The sequence below is a fragment of the Acomys minous genome (assembly GCF_964271855.1).
Source record: "Acomys minous genome assembly, chromosome: 18".
Classification (NCBI taxonomy): domain Eukaryota; kingdom Metazoa; phylum Chordata; class Mammalia; order Rodentia; family Muridae; genus Acomys; species Acomys minous.
This window is the reverse complement of record NC_140501.1, coordinates 5,144,287-5,156,902: the sequence shown is the minus strand read 5'-3', so window position 1 is coordinate 5,156,902 and position 12,616 is coordinate 5,144,287. Positions and strand designations below refer to the sequence as shown.

The window sequence follows — 12,616 nt, the reverse complement described above, 5'->3', positions numbered from 1 at the left end:
TAGACAACCATCTGCTCTAATAAAGGCTGATGAATGCACAGAAACAAAATATATACCTAAATGGAAGTATCATCTTAAAGGGCGTTATAGTTTAGTAGAAGGGAAGATGGGTAAATTAAGACACGTATTAATAAGTTCCTAGAGATACCAATGACATGACCAATACTATCTGAAAGAAGGTTCAGTGACAATTTACAGCCAACATTATTTATTAAAAAAAAAAAAAACCACCACAGCATGACTAGATTCCAACAAGGAGCTGGAAGCTGCTGTAGTAGTGTGGGAAAGCAGACAAGCCCCAGAATGGCCGAGAGTGGGCACGGCCAGGCAGGGGCAGCCGATAGGCAGAGCTGCCCCAGGCTGGGGGCTGTCTGCGAGAATGTGTAGGAGAAGAAGCGTTAGGATGCCTTCCTCACTCCAGCAGAGGCGCTCTGCGAGAACTATAGTGCTCTCCACTCTTTACAACAGGGCATGAAGAAGGAAAACAGGCTTGGGGTAGGGACAGGACGGGCTTAGCCTTAGATGTCTCTGACTTCATGCGTTTATGGGAAATCCTAGGCAGATGAATGTCTGCTCCTTTGCCCTTTCTTACCAGTGTCAGTGCTTGCGTGTATGTGCTCGTGCGCATGTGTGAGTGTCTGCTGCGGGTGCACCTGTGAGTGCGAGGGTATGGAGTGCCGAGGTTAACGCTGGGGATCTTACTGCAGTTGCTCTCCACCTATTTTTCCAAAAGAATTTTGAGACACGGTCTCTCATCATACCTGAATCTCACCCATTTGGCTGTACTGGTGGGACAATTAGCCTTAGGCACAGTGCTCTCTCAGGCATGTGCTGCAAGTGCTCAGCTTTTTATTTTTTAACATGGGATCTGGGGACCTGGGCTCAGGTCCTCATAGCAGCAGGGCAGGCACTTCACCGACTGAGCCATCTCCCAGCCCTGAATGCACGTGTGTTGACTTTAGACAGATATCCCTGCTGGAAATCCCCCAGTGTACAACTTCTAATTAAGCAACCCATGCATTCCAAAATGGTAATCACCAACGATAAGCCAGTGCTAGAATCCTACACTTTTAGCCTGTACGGGTCTTTTGAGCCATAGCCACATATGTTCAATGTATCATTTCACACATCTGGAAGTTCACAGGCATCTCAAACACTAAACACAAAAAGCTGAGGTTATCTTCAGTTACATTTTTGTGATGAGAGCTCTTAAAAGCCTTCATCATTAATTGCTTCAAGTATGAGATATATTGGTATTACAATTACTCCCATGTTTAACAGACCTCAAACATACCCTTCTGGTCTAACTGAAATGTTGTATTCTTCACCTTTCCAAGCCCTCCCGCTGCCAAGAGCCTCTGGTCTCCACCTTCATACTCTGCAGCTTTGCGCCCTGTGGCGCACACACCCTAAGGCACTGCTTTTGCGCCCAGTCTTCACACTCCTCCTCACCCAGTCTTACCGTCCTGCCACTGTCATACTTGGAGTGGGTTCCTAAGATATCCAAAATGTCTGCATAAGGATATTTATCTTGAAGAACGCTCTTTACGTTATCCATGGTGAGGATTCGGTGATCTTTCACTTTCTCGTACATCTGTGGAAACAGAGATGTATTTCTTTACAATAATTAGTTTTGTTTCTCTAAGACTATAATTGTCTTATAAATTCTTTTTGTTTGTTGATTTTTTTTTTATACCTCGGGTTGGCCTCAAATTCACTATGTAGCCAAGGATGACCTTGAAGTAATAAAGCCTTCTGCCTTCACTCCCCCAGTGTGCAGAACTGGGGCGCTGGAGGTTAAATTTAGGACTTCACGTGTGTTTGGGAGGTGTTCTATCAATTGAGCTGCAATCACTCAGGGTGGTAAATATGCACATTATATACAGGTAAAGTGGTTACTTAAATCATGCATTATCATTTAGAAAATATTTAAAATATTGCAAAACTTTCAAAATCATAACAACTTATGTTATATTGTATTTTAATCAATTAGACACTGATTTAATAACTTTATTAAAATATACTTGTAAAATATTATAAACTATTTCAGAATTGTGTCATTCTCCTTCTGACTGTTCTTCAGTAAATACATTTCTAGGTGCCCTCCTTTCCTCTCTTTCCCTGGTCTCAATGTTCTAAGCATATCCACATCCCTCTCTTCTTTCTCATCTCTCTTTTTTGAACACACTGTGTAGTACATACATGTATGTGCATGTATCTGTGTGGCATGTGGAGGGCAGAGACTGACAATATCTTTCTCTCTTTCTCCACACTGAACCTAGAGCTCCCTTTTGCCGGGGCTGTCAGGCCACAGAGCCCTTGGGATCCTGCCGCACCACACAACAGGGTTCCAGGAGGGCACTGGCAGCCGGGGCTTCGCTGTGGGTGTTAGGATCTGAATCCAGTCCTCCTCCGTGAGCACCAAGCACATCACCGACTGAGCTCTCTCTCTCTAGCTCTCATGTGTCCTTTAGTAAAATGTTTTTGAGTTTTTGTTTGTTTTTTTGAGAAAGAACCTAAAGTTGGGTGGGTTTAGAAGGGGAGAGGGTCTGAAAGGACTTGGAGGAGGGGAAGAATATAATCAAAGTATAAATTTAAATTTTATTTTAAATAATAAAAATATAATTAAAAAGATGTTATTGATCCTGCTTCATTATTTGGATGCAGTTCTAGGCATGAAGTCTTTGGCTTCAAGTGTAATATGGTTTTCTAAGAAATTATAGCATTATTCTGACTATATGGTAGATAACATATGGCAAATAATTCAAATGCAAGTGATGGGCACAGACTGACAGGGACACTAATCTATAATATAAAGTGATTACATAATAGATTCAATGTTGGCAGTTGGCAATGCCCTCACTTTCTTGGTTATTTTCATTAGTACAAATCTTTTAATGAGGTCTCAGCAAACCGTGACTTTAATGTTTCCAGACTCAGTATGAATCTTGTTTCAGTTAAAAAAAAAGATTTGCACTGGTATCTTGCCTGCATGTGTGTTTGTGTGACGATGCCACACAAGGATTCCCTTAAGCTGGACTTACAGACATATGAGTCGCCATGTGGGAGCTGGGAACTGAACCAGGCTCCTTTGGTAGAGCAGCCAGTGCTCTTAACACCTAAGCCATCTTTCCAGCCCCTTGTTTCAGCTTTTAATACAATATGCATCCTTTTACAATAATACAGATGGATATTAATGAAAAGCCCAAGTAAATCTGACAGTCTCATAAACTTTTATAGCAACCAATAAGTTAGTAAAATTAAGACAGATGTACTATTGACAATATTTCACACAGCACTTCCTTTCAGAGAAAACTGCTCCCCAGTGGGATATTTGTCCACCACTTGCATTTCAGTTATCGTCCACGAAGATCAGCATGCTACTACAAACTCTTAGTCAACACAGTTTTAATACAAAGCAGCATAAAATCAAGGCTAAATATGTGAGCCAGTCTATAGACCGTACTAAGGGATTTAAAACCCCACTTACAAAAGCACTCTCATTTGCTATTTTTCCTTCATCCAGTTCTTAGCAATTTCTGCTTTTTCTTTATAGTATATCTCCCAGATTCAGTGTTATCGTCTTTCATATAGCTCAAATAGCTGTCACGCAGTGATCTCATCATTTGAAACTGTTTAGGACTTATCTATTACATATGTGATTATTTAGAGCATGTCTCAACCTGTGAGCTGCCACCCCTTGGGGGGGGGTCACATATCAGATGTTTATGATTTGTAACAGTAGCAAAACTTCAGTTATGAAGTATCAATGAAAGAACTTTATGGCTGGGGGCCACTACGACATGAACTGTATTAAGGGTTGCAGCATTAGGAAGGCTGAGGACCACAGGTTTAGAGTATCTTTAATCACTGCACTAATGACTTTATTCAAGGCGTAACTTAGGAATCCTTCAAACTATTTTCTATTATGTTTTTCTCTAACTTCTCACATATACAATTAAGGTTCTTACAAAGTTAGATTAGTGTAAGTAAACTGATATACTTTGGTAGAGGCTCAGCTGCCTGCTTATAAAATTGGGACAATTGTATATATCTTACTAGACTGTTGGAGGGATCAAACTTATTCATACTAATTTCCAAGAACATTTTCATTTATTTAAAATGATATAATAATAAACACAGTAATACAAGTGTAAAAGTAACTTTTATTCTCTTGTCTCAACTGTTGTCTAGGAGGCTGACTGTCTCCCTCTGCTAAGCTAGGCCTAGTCCTGGAAGCTGCTAGCTTCTGTATAATCTAACCTAGGCCCAGAATGTTTTCAGCTTCTGAGACTTACTGCTTAATTAGCTCACCCTTACTTGTTCCTTCTGAGCTCTGGGCTGCTGGTTCAACTCAGCTGTTCTGGCTCAAACTCTTCTCCCAGCTGATTTATTTAATCTGGCTTCTCTCTCAGCCTGGACTTGCTCCGCTTGACCTCAAACTAATTTAGCAATCTGCTCTAATCTTCTGGTTCCTTCTCATTTTCTGGCTCATTCTGTCTTTACCTGAGTTCTGTCTCTGCAAACCATCTGTCTATTACTGTCCTGGTAAAACTGCCTCCTCTAGAAAACTGCCTCTTAGGTAGCTTCCCTTTCCTCTGTCTTTGTATGAGAGTTGGGCGTATCATATTCTCTCAAATCTTCTTTGATTTGTCACCTTTTCTGCCATTCAGTTAGGCATCACTTTCAAATATGGGTGCTTCCTTCTACAAACTAACTTTACCTCTGTTTGGGATTAAAGGCATGTGCCACCTTGCCTGGACCTATGCTTTTCTTTACCTGATACTAGTTCTACACCAGGTTGGCTTTGAACTCAGATCTGTTTGCCTCTGTCTCCTGGATTAAAGGCCTGTTTGTATTCCAGCTGGATCACACAGATCTAGAAGGTCTTTGGATGTGATCTCTAGCCAGAGCAGCAGTGCTCTGAATTAACATTTCTCTACATACAAGAAAATTATTTATTCTGAAAAACTTTATCTAGTGCACAAACTCACCTGTGTCATGGAAATAAATGCTTCTGAGACATCGTATTTTTCTTCAATGTAATTGAAAGCTCGCCAAAGAGCAACTGCAGCATCTGCTGTCGCATCAACTTCCTTATCCACAGGAAGAATGAACACAAAACCAATCCTGAGGAAAGAGGGTGGGTAAGCAATGTTGCAGCTATCGCTTGAGTAACAATAAATTACTACTTACAATACTACACTGTCGCATGTAGGTGGGGGCCATATTAGATACGGGAAAGGGCGCGTGACCCGAAAAGCTGGACTGTAATTCCTATCCACCTAAATCCTCACAGCTATTGAAGCCTGCAAAATGTCAAGCACACTCAAGTGGCCTGAATACATTTTCACAGCAATCATACTGTTTCCTCGGGAAGCTGACAGGTGGGTAACAACATGTCCGAGCTGGCTGACAAGAGCGACCACAAAGAGGCTCAGGAGTCTCCACAGCCGAGGCCATGCTGCCAATGCGAGGCCTGCTGCTTTACATGCCACATTCACATTCTCTGCTACACACCAGGAGCAGTGCAAGACTTACTTTGTAGTTAATAATATACATTTACAATTACCTAAGAGGAATTTCATTATAATAAAAAAATTCTGCCAAGCTTATGAAGTCCATGGTATATTCTTGAGCAGGATCAATAAACAGAACCTAGAAGAATGAACATAATCATTATTATAAGACTTTACAATTTTCATGAAATTTAAATGTAGTCTAATTTTTGTAATTTAAAGCATGAAATTCAAAATGTAAGATTTTAAAATTTTCTAGCTTGAATATACAAGAATTCTATACTTTATTAAGATTTATTATAGTTACATATTAAATATAATTATACATGGAATCTTAAACAGATTAAAGATATTCTTTGTGGATATACAATCTAATGTATATATTTCCTATAAAATGAAAGACCTCATTTCACATGTTCATTGGCTTTTCTGTAAATCACAAGAGGAAGTAGACAGTGGAAGTGGATGGAGAGAGGGACTGGGTAGAAGACGGGGTGGGGAGGGAAATGATGCTGAGGATCAGATGTGGGGAGAGTTGGGGAAGGAGGTGACCCAAAAGCAATCCTGCCTACAAGACGTACAGGGATAAAGATGGAGCAGAGATTGAGGGAATGCCCAACCAATCAGTGTCTCAACCTGAGACCCACCCCACCCCATGGGAGAGCCAACCCCTGACACTATTAATGCTACTCTGCTGTGCTTGCAGACAGGAGCCTAGCAGAGTTGTCCTCTGAGAGCCTCTGCCCAGCAGCTGATTGAAACAGATGCTGAGACTCACAGAAAACATGGGGTAGAACTTGGGGAGTCTTGTGGAAGTGTGTGTGGGGGAAGGAGAGATGGTCCTGGAGCAGATAAGAACTCTACAGGAAGACCAAAAGAGTCAAATAACCAAGGACCACGCATGGACTGAGCCTAGGCCCCTACACATGCATAGCTGCTGGGCAGCTTGGTCTTTGTGCAGTAAGGAGAGCAGGGGCTGTCTCTGACAATACTCTGTTGCCTGCTTTTGATCACTTCCCCCGGGAGGGGCTGCCTTGCCTGGCCTCAGTGTATGAGGAAGAGCTCAGTCCTGATGCAACTTGATGTTCTGGGGTGAGTTGGTGTGTGTGTGGGTCCCCTTTCCTGAGAAGAGGGGGATGGGGAAAGGGGGAAGAAGGTGAAATGGTGGGACAGGGGGGAGAGGAGGGAGAGGGCTGTGCTCAGGATGTAAAGTGAATTAATAAGTAAACTTTAAAAACCTAGCATAAATGTGACTGCTTCCTGAAGAGTCTCGCAGGAAACAAGGCGGAGACTTCCTGGGTGAAAAGCACACATAAACACAGTGCAGTCTTAGGTGGTTTTCTACACACTTCAAAACTACAAAAGGTTGTTTGATATTTAGAATTGCAATAATAAACCAAGAAACATTCAGGAGAACATGGAATTTATGTATTTTTCCTGACTACTAAAATGTAAATTATAGAACAAAAATTATAAAATCCTTTGATATAATGTACAAATATCATTATAAAACATGAGTGATGACTAATGATCAACAAATTAAGTAAAGTTCCTGGTTCCTGATGCCCTTTCAGATGGTCATCCCAAGCCTGTTTACTAGGCAAATACTCCTTAGAGTTGACATGCCTACTACCCAACAGCAGGTAATCAAAAAAGAGTATTATTTTTATAACATTATGTAAGAATTAAAATGCAAAACTTACCAAATTATGAAAATTACGCCTTATGAAAGGCACTGTTCCATCTACCACTGGTTTCAACAGCTCCCAGCAACTGGTCGGCCAAGTAATATACAGGCCATCACTTTCTAAGTCATTGACCCACTGCAAGAGAACCCAAAGCCTGTTAGAGCTACATTACTCTTACATCACTTTCAAATTTATGGGTTTTTTACTGTATTAAATCACAGATTAAAACATACACAGATTTTGCTATATTTCTGATATAATAGCCAATTGAAGAAGAAATATATCACATATGACAATTGTATGCTTCCAAAAACAAAAACTTTGGCTCATTAAAAAAAAAAAAGAAGAAAGATTTATTCTATTTTTAGTCATCTGTATTGCTTGGTGTGTTGACGGTGGGAGGTAAGTGCGTGCACGTGGTGCAGATGCCTGCTGAGCCAACGTTGTCCAGTCTGACCGGAACTGGAGATGCCAGCTACAAACTATGGGTAAAACTGAGCTCTGGCCTCTGCAAACCAGGAAGCACTCTTAACCGTTGGACATCGCTCCAGCCCCACTTTACAGTCCCTCGAGTGTATGCATGGAGCATCTTATATTAAAGCTCTCTCCTGAAGCCACTATAAAAGCTGATGAAAGCCCACAGAACACCAGGAAGGAGATGGAGTGGGGGAAATTCAAGAATGGGATTGTTATAATCCTCGAGAGATGCAGGCAGATGAGGAAAACTCCACGGTTACTTCACTTTTTCCCCAGAGCACATGTTCAGACTCAGAGGCAGAAAAAGAGTCACATGGTCTGAAGGTTACAGTCAGGCTTTTGCAGCTGCCATATGTCTGTCTTCTTTGAGGGGAGTGAAGGAGAGATAAACCTGTTTCTCAAGTGTGGGATCAGAATAGTCTTATGAGAGAACAGGTGATGTTAATCCACTCGAAGACGAAGCACCTTGTGCAGGAGCTTGATTGTTGCCAGCTGAAAAGATCCCGTGAACAGACTCTGGGAGGAGCTATATAAAGGAGCCCAGAACTGAAGACGGGGCTTCTGGAGGCTTGGGAGAGTTTTGGCTGTTCATCGCTCCATGTCGAGACGCTCCTAGAGAGAACTGTTCGAGGGAAGGCTTCGGGGGCTCCGGATCCTGCTGAGGTTCTGGGTTCTGGTTACTCCAGGTTCCAGCAGAAGAAATCCTGCTGATTATGCCAGGAGAATCGCTCCTTGGAACTGGTATCCTTACATTTTTGCTGTTGTGTTCCTTAATTCGCTTTTCATATTGTTTTGGTTAGTCGGGTTATAAGTGACGTACGCTCGGTTAATAAGTTGTAATAAAACATATTGGTTAAGAAAATTGAGCCTATAGGGTATCAAGTCTCTTCTTGGTAACCTGCTGTCCTTCCTCTGAGTGCCACCAGGTCTTCCCCTCCAGGGGACATGGTCAAAGGTGAGGCACCAGAGTACGTGAGAAAGTCATATCCCACTCTCCACTCTACTGTGGAGAGTGTTCTGTCCATTGGCTAGATCTGGGTAGGGGTTTAAGGTTTACCGCCTGTATTGTCCTTGGCTGGTGCCTTAGTTTGAGCGGGACCACTGAGCCCAAATCTGCATATCATAATGTTCTACTTGTAGGTTTCTAGGACCCTCTGGATCCTTCTACTTTGCCATTCTCCCATGCTTCTCTCATCTAGAGTCCCAATAGAATGTCCTCCCCTCTGTCTCAGTTTCCTGGTAAGTGAAGGCTTTCGTGGGACATGCCCCTTGGGCTAATATGCAGATATAAGTGAGTATATACCATTTGAGTCTTTCTGCTTCTGGGTTAACTCACTCATTATGATCATTTCTAGTTCAATCCATTTATCCACAAATTTCGGGAATTCCTTGTTTTTAATAGCTGAATAGTATTCCATAGTGTATATGTACCACAGTTTCTTTATCCATTCTTCTATTGAGGGACACTTAGGCTGTTTCCATGTTCTGGCTATTATGAATAAGGCTGCTATGAACATGGTTGAGCAAATTTTCTTGCTGTGTGCTGGAGCATCTTCTGGGTATATTCCAAGGAGTGGAATAGCTGGTTCTTGAGGAAGTCCTATTCCCATTTTTCTGAGATAGCACCAGATAGATTTCCAAAGTGGTTGTACTAGTTTGCATTCCCACCAGCAATGAAGGAGTGTTCTTCTCTCCCCACATCCTCGCCAGCATGTGGTGTCGCTTGAATTTTTGATCTTAGCCATTCTGATGGGTGTAAGATGGAATCTCAGAGTTGTTTTGATTTGCATTTCCCTGATGATTAAGGAGGTTGAGCATTTCTTTAAGTGTTTCTCAGCCATTTGATATTCCTCTGTTGAGAATTCTCTTAGTTCCAAGCCCCATTTCTCAATTGGGTTATTTGGTTTGGTTCTTGAGTTCTTTATATATTTTGGATATTAGACCTTTGTCAGATGTAGGGTTGGTGAAGATCTTTTCCCAGTCTGTAGGCTGTCACTTTGTTCTCTTGACAGTGTCTCCTGCCTTACAGAAGCTTCTCAGCCTCATGAGGTCCCATTTATTAATTGTTGACATTAATGCCTGGGCTGTTGGTGTTCTGTTCAGGAAGTTGTCTCCTGTGCCAATATGTTCCAGGCTCTTCCCCACTTTTTCTTCTAAGTGACTTAGTGTCTCTGGTTTTATGTTGAGGTCTTTAATCCACTTGGATTTGAGCCTACAAGTAGAACATTACGATAGGCAGATTTGGGCTCAGGGGTCCCGCTCAAACTAAGGCACCAGCCAAGGACAATATAGGCGGTAGACCTTAAACCCCTACCCAGATCTAGCCAATGGACAGAACACTCTCCACAGTTGAGTGGAGAGTGGGATATTACTTTCTCACATACTCTGGTGCCTCACATTTGACCATGTCCCCTGGAGGGGGAGACCTGGTGGCACTCAGAGGAACGACAGCAGGTTACCAAGAAGAGACTTGATACCCTATGAGCATATACAGGGGGAGGTAATCCCCCTCAGGAACAGTCATAGGGGAGGGGAATTAGGGGAAGGTGGGAGGGAGGGAAGAATGGGAGGATGCGGGGGATGGGATAGCCATTGAGATGTAGCAAGAGTGAATTAATGAAGGAGAAAAGAAAAGAATGGGAGGACACAAGGGATGGGATAACCATTGAGATGTAATAAGAATAAATTAATAAAAAAAAGAATAACAAGATAAAAATAAAAATAAAAATAAAAGAAAAAGAAAAGAGAAGGCTCAACAGAGTAAGGGCCCTTGCTGCCAAGTGACAATCCAAGTTCAATTGCTGGGACTCACATGGTGGAGAACCAGCTGCCATAAGTTGCCCTCTGAATCAAGCCCCCCTTCACACCATAACGTGAGCATGCCACAACTTCCACACAAAACAAGTAAGTATATGAAAAGCAAAAAACAAAACAAAACAAAAAACCCAGGTACCCTGCATGGGTGGACAACGCTGCTCTCAGAAGCCATACGTTATTAAGTGAAAATCTTTGTGCCAGGGGTGAGCTATCTCCATACAAGTTGTTGGTCAGGGAAGCCCTCTGGGTCCCCAAAACAACACAGGCCGTTGCCACTGTGGTTGGTTACAGTACCAGAATTCTATGCTGTCTCACTCACTATTCTTCTTTTTTTCTTCTTTTCTTTTCTTTTTCTCCTTTATTAATTTGTTCTTGTTACATCTCAGTGGTTATCCCATCCCTTGTATCCTCCCATTCTTCCCTCCCTCCCATTTTCCCCTTACTCCCCTCCCCTATGACTGTTCCCTCAGGAACAGTCATTGTTTTGTTTTTTATGGTGTGGTTCTTGGTAGGTTGAGCATGCTCTAGTGGATAGCTCTGTATCTATTTGCATATGGATGGCACTAACTAGATTTGGTGGGTTAGTTTTTTTTTAAGGGTGTGAAGTTGGAAGGGAGCATGGGAAGAGTCCAGGAGGAAATAGATTGGGAAGAGAAATATAGATATGATCAAAATAAAATGTATACATAAGATTCACAAAGAACAAATAAAATTATATTAAAAAAAAAAGAAAGAAAGAAAATTGAGCCTAGAGGGGAGAACAGGGAAGATTCTAGAAGACAAGGGAAGTGCAGGGAAGAAATGAATGCATGCTCACAGAGACTCCTGAATTCATTGGCTGCCTCCTAACCTGCAAGTAAACAGATTATACACACACCAAAAACACAGAAGAAAAAGATACCACAGTGCTAAGAAAAACAGAGGCCAGAGTTCAGAACACAGCCCAGGTGCTAAACACTAACTCCCTGGAGACAGTGAGGCCGGATCCTAGAGGTAAGACATAAGAGAAGAGGGCTCACAAAGCCCAGGGCAAGATTCTTAACAGGGACACGAAGAACCTGGCGCTGGGACTGTCAGCCAACCCCTAACTTTGTTCTAGTTTTATTTTTATTGTTTTATCACATTCTGGCTAAGCTACAACCCTTATAGGGAGGGTACTGCCGTACATGCCGGTAACCGCAGCCTTGAGGGAGCTGAGGGAGGAGTGCAGGCCAGCTTCATCTACAGAATGAGAACTTGCCTAATACTTCCACACCCAGCCTGCCATGGGGAAGGACTAGGACACTAAGAAGTCCTGAGGCTTTCCCTGGAGTCCCCAAGCCCATAGGCAGGGATTAGCATGTGCTAACCCAGGAACGACAGGGGAAGGCTGCTCTCATTTCTAACTTGCTCGGAAATTCTATAAGAAGCAAATACAACTGAAGGGAAAGATACAAAACTTTTGGCAAACTTGTCACATGTATACAGTCTCTGAAAATGCTGAGAGAGATTTCTGCTTTTAGGAATTTATTCTTTCTTCACTCTTCAGCATACTTCTAAGTTAACATACCAGACACTATAAGACATAACTATCTCACCCTTAATAATAGTCAGAGCAATGAGAGAGGATACCAAGGAAATATGGTTTGAATTATACTATCAACTGACTAAAAGCGTCTTTTATCCAACACTACCAGAATATACATTCTTTTGAATTATAAACAGATACATGATATCACATACAAAAAGAAGTCTCAATAATTTACAAAATGAAATGGCATAAACTCTGTAATCTTAAAATGAACTGCTTTTAAAATTAGCAAGAGAAATTCAGAAACATCACAAATATGCAGAAACTAAACAATATAATCTTAAATAACCAATGACTAAAAAAATCACAAGAGAATTTAAAAGACTCTTTGAAACAGAATGTAGGATATTTAGGGAGCAGAAAAACAAGATGGTTAATTATAGCTCTATGTATCCACATTAAGAGTAATGATCTCTTACACTTTTGGTTGTGAGCCATATTCCTTCTCAAGTCTCTGATGGGGCTGAAGACCAGATAGTTTAGTTTTACAATTAAGCTTACTTGCTTTAGGTTTAAGATATTTTTAGGTATAAATAGATGTTTTA

The 12,616-nt window shown here is 41.6% G+C and overlaps 1 protein-coding gene across 1 annotated transcript in view; it reads right to left on the bottom strand.

The window, feature by feature from the left end:
* The window catches only part of UGGT2 (UDP-glucose glycoprotein glucosyltransferase 2), a 129,634-nt gene that overhangs the window by 72,707 nt on the left and 44,311 nt on the right, over positions 1-12,616 (bottom strand). The window contains exons 13-16 of the mRNA XM_084767599.1: positions 7,223-7,342; positions 5,573-5,658; positions 4,995-5,130; positions 1,463-1,594 (exon numbers count right to left, since the gene is read on the bottom strand). Coding sequence (XP_084623725.1) covers positions 1,463-1,594; positions 4,995-5,130; positions 5,573-5,658; positions 7,223-7,342 — 474 coding nt within the window. The remainder of the gene's footprint in view (positions 1-1,462; positions 1,595-4,994; positions 5,131-5,572; positions 5,659-7,222; positions 7,343-12,616) is intronic.